This window comes from Cryptotermes secundus, unplaced genomic scaffold, assembly GCF_002891405.2.
Source record: "Cryptotermes secundus unplaced genomic scaffold, Csec_1.0 scaffold88, whole genome shotgun sequence".
Taxonomy (NCBI): domain Eukaryota; kingdom Metazoa; phylum Arthropoda; class Insecta; order Blattodea; family Kalotermitidae; genus Cryptotermes; species Cryptotermes secundus.
This window is the reverse complement of record NW_019724585.1, coordinates 916,765-923,533: the sequence shown is the minus strand read 5'-3', so window position 1 is coordinate 923,533 and position 6,769 is coordinate 916,765. Positions and strand designations below refer to the sequence as shown.

The window sequence follows — 6,769 nt, the reverse complement described above, 5'->3', positions numbered from 1 at the left end:
AGCGACCTTATGACCAATGGGGGACAAGAGTTAGTTACAATTTATCAGTTATATTTTCCAGGTTACCAGACATGCCTAATGTCGGTCTGGTTTTCTAAGAACTTTAGGTAAAATAGGAATTTTGAGTACCATAAATATTTATTTGATACAATAATTTTAGCTTATATTATGAGTTTTAATTCTATGACGTATTCGCTGAAATGTCAAATTATGCGTTCTGGTCACGTGGGTTCCCCATTTTAGCCACCGTAAGCACGGTTGCCGGTTAGGAAGCTACCGTAGCGCTATAGGTAACCCTGTAGTAGGGTTTGTACGGTGTGTGAGGTGGTGTGAAGCCCTGCCTCAAATATCTGCCGTGGAAGGGACTTTTCGATCACCGAGAATCAGTAAACTGAATTAACGATGACCGATCACGCTGTGAATAATATAGATCAATATGGGGATGGTTACATGGAACCAGAAGAAGAATGGGAAAGGGAAGGACTACTCGATCCAGCATGGGAGAAACAACAGAAAAAGGTAAGTGGAGAAGGCTGCAAAGGGGTGTAACACATAGTGATGTGTAGAGCCTGATATTTTGTTGACCATTAAAGACAAAGGAATTAATTCACCCCGTTGTTAATAGTGCATGGTTACACATCTGTTCGGCGTCTTGTTTAGTCTAGTTATCATGTACTAATTCGCGGTTCTTTATTCGCTCAGAAACAAATAATATCAGTGTCAGTAATCTCGTCTTCTCAGGTCGAAACTGTAGGGTATTATGATATTGTATAGGACGTTGCAGCTTTTACACGGTCAAGTTCTTAGTCTTCGAAAATTATTATTTTCGACAAACGAATGGCAACCGTGAACCGAAGTCTCTTAAAAAATATGTTACATCGCAAAACTTAGTGGTCAACTGGGACCATGTCGGTAAAAAAATGGGACGAGTGACCACTCAGTTCACAGTGCTAGTAGACAAATACAGGCAGCTGGTTGAAACGGCGGCATTGAAATAGTTTTGTGGGAGCGTTGTCACATTTGCTTGAATGTGGGCAGCTCCCACGGTTTCTTTAGTCAAGTCTTAAATTCCTCTCTCCGACGCGTTTATTTATTACCCGTCAGCTTCATTTAGGGTATTTTAATGACGGAAGAAGTGTGGTAATTTGGTAACTGATCATTGGATTATAGATTCTCATCTTACACTAGGCATTTGATGCTTCACAACTACATAATGATCTTTCGGAGGCCACACAATTTGCGCTGAATGTACAGTAAGCAAAATATTCCTACATAATTTGACTAAGGCCATGTGTTGGTGGACTCTTCTGTGCAATCTTTATGATCTGAAATGTACTGACAGTTTAAATCTGGCCAATTAAAGTTTACTTCCTCAGAACTATAATGAATGAAGCAAATGCATGTGTCATTATTAGTAAAATGGTAAAGTTGTCCCTGTGCTTAACTTATTGAGCAATACACCATGACGACATATGGGGGAGTGTATGTATAGACCCATGTTTTCTTGAACTGGTCACTAGTTGTAGATGAGTGGTCAGCTTCATGCCCCGGATGCTTTACCCCTGGGGAAAGAGCCTCTGGTACTCATTGAATAGGAGGTTAGATGGGCCACAGAGCTGGTGTGAATGACATGGAGAAGTAAAAATTCTTGCCCTGATAGGGACTCAAACTCTGACCCTTTGGTTATCTAGCCCGTAGCCAGTAGCTATACTGATTGAGCTACACTGGCTCCATCAGTGGGTAGAATGAGTACAAGATATCACACCTGAGGGTAGAATTATTTCTTTAGAAAAATATATGACATTGAAAGGTTACCCATTACATAATTCAAGGTTGACATTGTTACAATGTCACCTAGAAGATATGTCTAGTAATGAGCAGCATAGATTTCTAATATCTCCCCTAATTAATGTAATAGATATTAGCAAGTCTGTTTCTACCCATTGTTTCATGAATGTACTTATTCCATAGATTGTAGTTTAGATCAATCTTGTATATAATATCCTTGCAAAAGATACATGCCATTCTTCACTAGGCAGTGAGTGAGTCTGAATTTTAATAGCATGATAGCTTGAACAGTGATGTTCTGTATTCCTGATGCAAGAAACAAGGTTACAGAATGTTTTCAGCTTTGAATGCTGATTGTTTACATGTTTATTTTATACTGGTTCCATATTTATGACTTACATATAATTCTATACCGGAAGACTGCAGTAACACTTGGCGTAGTCTGGAGCAGGGATGGTGAACCATTGCCACCAGTGTCACGTTTGGCACCATTTGAGATTTCAGCTGACACTGTGATTACAGGTTTTAACTTTATTCACATTTTGAACCACATGAGTCAGTAATTCATGAAGTCATAATTCATTTGGGGGGGGGGTGAATATTTGTTGTTACTATATATATTTATATACATATTGAATAGTATGTTTACATAAATAAACAAGAAGACACAATGTTGTATTATGTTTTGGATTATACCTAACTATAACTAAATAACTCAGTATTTGAGACTGTCTCACAAACAGAATGAGTGCCATGTGTACCATTCTCAAATCAGCCACATACAAGCCAGGAATTGAACAACTTAAAAATGTTCAGCAGCAGCTATCTCATTAATGCCACTAGGTGGTGCTGGAGAGGAGCTGGGATAGTGCAGTTGGTATAGCGACTGGCTGTGGGCTTGATGACCAGGAGGTCAGAGTTCAAGTCCTGGGGGGGGGGACAAGAATTTTCTCTCCTAAGTATTATCCACAACAGTTCTGGTGCCCACCCAGTCTTCTATCCAATGTGTACCAGGGACTCTTTCCCCAGGGGTAAAGCGGCCGCAGGGTGAAGCTCACCACACCTTCCACTAGTGCCAAGGTAAAAAAACATGGATTTGTACATCCACTTCCCCACTTTTGGTATCACTCTGGTATAAGATATTAAAAACGTTTGTCATCCCAGGTCTAGAGCATGAAGCAAATATGGGTTTGAAGGTTGAAATAGGATTGTCAAGGTTTAATGCGCATATAGAGTTTCATTGTTATCACTGGAGACATTATAATTGTAGTAAGCTCTCTGTTGATATCATCAGTGTATTCAGAACCACAATGTAAAAGTAGCAGACCTACACACATGCACCTCTGCACAAGGCAATATGAAAACTCTCAACACTTATGTTAATTTAGTGTCATTACCAACTTTGTGGTGTTAACTTGCACTGGAGGAAGAGTTCTTTGCTTCTTTACTGACCTTAGAAGAAAATAGACTTAGTGTCCTTCAAGAGCTGATATGCTTATTTGCCCCACATTTTAATGTTCTTGCTGGTGTTAAGAGGGGTGTGGTGGTTGTGGTGGCAGTGTAGTATTAGTGTTGATAATTTGTGTAGGTTGGGAAGCCATTGGTCATGGTTCAGTCATAGAAAAAACAATCAGGTCATATGTAATAACATGCCATGTTATGAAAATGGCTGTGAAGCTTACAGCCAAGTAGGGATATCATGTCTGGTCATCTCTTAGTATTCACATTTTATTTCTGAAACTACTTAAAATGTTTTATTAAAAGTTGATATTGGTGCAGTCTACATGATAGCGTAGTTGGTTAAGGCACTATGCTGCAAGCTGGAAGGACGCGGGATTGAATCACGATGAGGTCATTGGATTTTTTCAATTGACCTAATCCTTCTAGCCGCACTGTGGCCCTGGGTCAACTCAGCCTCTAACAGAAAAGAGTACCAGGAATATTCTTAGGGGTAAAGGGCAGCCAGCACATAAGGCTGACAACCTTGCCGCCATCTATGAGCCGATTGTGTAGAAAATGTGGGAACCTCAACATCTCACAACCCTATGGGCCTCCACGCCCTTTTACAGGGATGCCTTTACTTTTCTTATTCTTTAGTGATGCAGTCTGCACCAAAACTTCAGGGGTGAATTTTTTTTTGCATATTTGTTGCATACAATCTCTACATGAATCCAAAAAATATGAACTTTGTTAAATTTCTCCAAAAGTGCTGCTTGCATAAAAATTGAGTGTGTAAGGTTAAGTATAGATCACATTAAGATATACAACATCTATTAAAAACTTACTTTTCAGTATGTTGAATATAATGTCTGACTCCGTGCAATGTATTTTTAGCATGATTAGCTGTACACTGTTCCCCTAAGTGGAAAATAGCGAAGGACACATTTGGATAATGTGTATACTGCACACCTTTTTGCTGTTTGTGTATTAATTCTTATTGTGGTTAAGTTTTGTTGAGGCCGCACCATAGCTCAAGCGGTTAGTCGTTGGCTTCCCACCACGGCGGCCCGGGTTCGATCCCGGGTCTGGTCAAGTGGAATTTGTGGTGGACAAAGTGGCGCTGGGGCAGGTATTCTCCAAGTACTTCGGTTTCCCCTGCCAATCTTCATTCCACCAATTGCTCCACAATCACCCTCGACTATAATCTTGGGCTGGTACAATAGGCCAGAAGTGGCCGCAGTACAAGGGACCTAGTCCCACCCCACTAGCAATAAAAAAAATAAGTTTTGTTGAATCATATTGGTGTGTTTTAACCATCAGTCTTCAGTTAAGAATGTTGTATTCACTTGACAAGCTGTGAGATGGGAATGTTTTTTGATTCCTAGGGCCGCCATTTGAATATGAATGTGTAAGATTGTGGGACTTCTGGTGGGCTGCTGTTATCACATATTTGTTCCCAACAAACTTGAGATTAAATGCTCAAAAGTGGGCGTGTTGGTCCGTGGAGTCTGTGTAGTGAGACTTGCAACAGATAAAACTGTCATGAGATCTCAGTCCGACTAGTGAGCTTATGCTGACTTCTCCCTATTTTTGGGTACTCCTCCTCTGTGGCTTCTTTAAGGGAGGGCGTCAGTCGCGTCACACATTGCTAACTGGTGACGTTGCTCACCGTACACTCACTTTCCTTTCAGTCCAAATTTTTTTTTTTTTTTTTTTTGGAGGTAAATATATACTGACAATTATGCGGCGGTATAGCTCAGTTTAGTGGACTGGGTGACCAGGATCAGTTCCGTGGAGGCCCATGGACTTCTGTCTTTGCCACCACGCCCAGTCTGACACACTAGTGCCGAGCTTGAAAATGGGCGGATCTGCACATCCATTACGCAATACGTCTTCATGAGACGCTAGAAACGTTCTGTATTGTAAAACGCAAAGCTGATCAATGTTAACATTGGAAAATCTCAAGTTACCCAGTCTCAAACTCGGACTCGAACTAAAGACTTTCAGAATACAAACAATTTCTTAGCAGTGGTTTGAAATGTTACGAGTGGGATGCGAAATCTGTATGCTTTTGAATTGTGTTTTTATGCAGTTCCCTTAGTACTCCAGAACTGGCGATGCTCGTCCAAGTAAGGGCGTGTTTTGGCAGCTGGCACTTTTGTCTTTCCATTGATGTCGTCCTCACAATTCTGTTCGATGTTGGGTAGCACGTTCTCGTTTTGTATTGAGATCGACTGCTACTAGTGTAGGAGTAAAACCTCTGTGGGTTGGTATAGTTGAAGTTCACCTTGGAAGTTGGTCACAAATATTTCAAAGGAATTCATGGGGCTAGACTAGAGATAAACGGCAACCTTGAGATATTTCATATAGTCTTGCAGCACCCGACACTGTGTTACATGTAGACCAATTCGTTCGCAGCGTGTACGGATTTTTCGTTTCACTTATTGCATTTTACACCCACATGGTGTATACTGTTATTCTGTGTACAAGACTTAGGTCTCCTTACACTAACCGTGTGCTGTTCTTGCCTCGCTTCTGCTGGCTTGAAATATTCCGAGTGATGTACAGTAGATGATATTCCTAGTCCGTACAGATGTGCTAAAGATTTTGGTGCTGTGACTCATACTCTGTTATATCGATTCCTTTGGAAGCAAGCAGAGTTCTTCTTTGACTGGAGCTTGCCCTTTGTACTAAAGATCAGCATATGTACCTAATAGAAACGATCGAGTTCTGTGTTCATTTCAGATTAGCTTTTTTTTAAGGGCCCCACCCGAGTATATGTCTTTTCCCCCGTTCACCTGAAGCCGGAAACAGATCAAGTTTCCGAAACGTCGTGTTTTTTTGTTCTCTAGAATACCAGACGATGGAAAAAAGTCCAAAAATCCAGTAATTCTGTGTTATACACCATCGTCAGAACCCTTTAGAATCTACTACTACTACTGCTGTTATCATGTTGTAGACGCAGTTCCAACTGCATATATTACGTAACGGAATATAAAATGGAAGGTCGTGGGTGTGAATTAGGTGAAGGTTTGAAAGTAGCTGGTCACATCGTAAGTTATTTCCCACCACCCGCCTGGATAAACTGAAGAAAACCACGAGAAACATGTAGTAGTAGTAGTAGTAGTAGTAGTAGTAATAGTAGTAGTAGTAGTAGTAGTAACGGTAACGTATGGAGGAAGAGCGGTAAAGTACTGTCTGTTCTGAACCTCGGTACTAGATGGAGGTGATTGATAGCGTTCCGGCTGCTTTACCCCGGGTAAGGCTTTCTAGTACCAATGTTACAGAAGGCTAGTTCAGCCTCAGGGTAGTCTGGATACAGTTATGGCGAAGAGAAAACCCCCTGACCCTTCTGGAAGTCGAATCCGGTAGCCAATCTTGTAGGCAGTCATTTTATTGACTGGTTATCCCCGGCTATTACTAATTATTATTGTTGTTGTTATTATTGGCCTTGCGGCTGTTGACTCGGCACATAAATAATACAGAATTGAATTCAGTTCAAATGAATTATTATTATTATTAATATTATTATTATTCACTT

At 40.7% G+C, this 6,769-nt stretch overlaps 1 protein-coding gene across 2 annotated transcripts in view; it reads left to right on the top strand.

Annotated features, from left to right (window-relative positions):
* Nucleotides 1-251: 251 nt before the first annotated feature.
* Nucleotides 252-6,769, top strand: part of LOC111862261 (alpha-actinin, sarcomeric) — an 84,239-nt gene continuing 77,721 nt past the window's right edge. The window contains exon 1 of one of the 2 annotated variants that reach the window (XM_023847503.2): nt 252-519. In XM_023847503.2, the coding sequence (XP_023703271.1) occupies nt 403-519 (117 nt within the window). In that variant the 5' untranslated portion in view covers nt 252-402. The remainder of the gene's footprint in view (nt 520-6,769) is intronic. The other variant, XM_023847502.2, reaches the window with a different exon arrangement.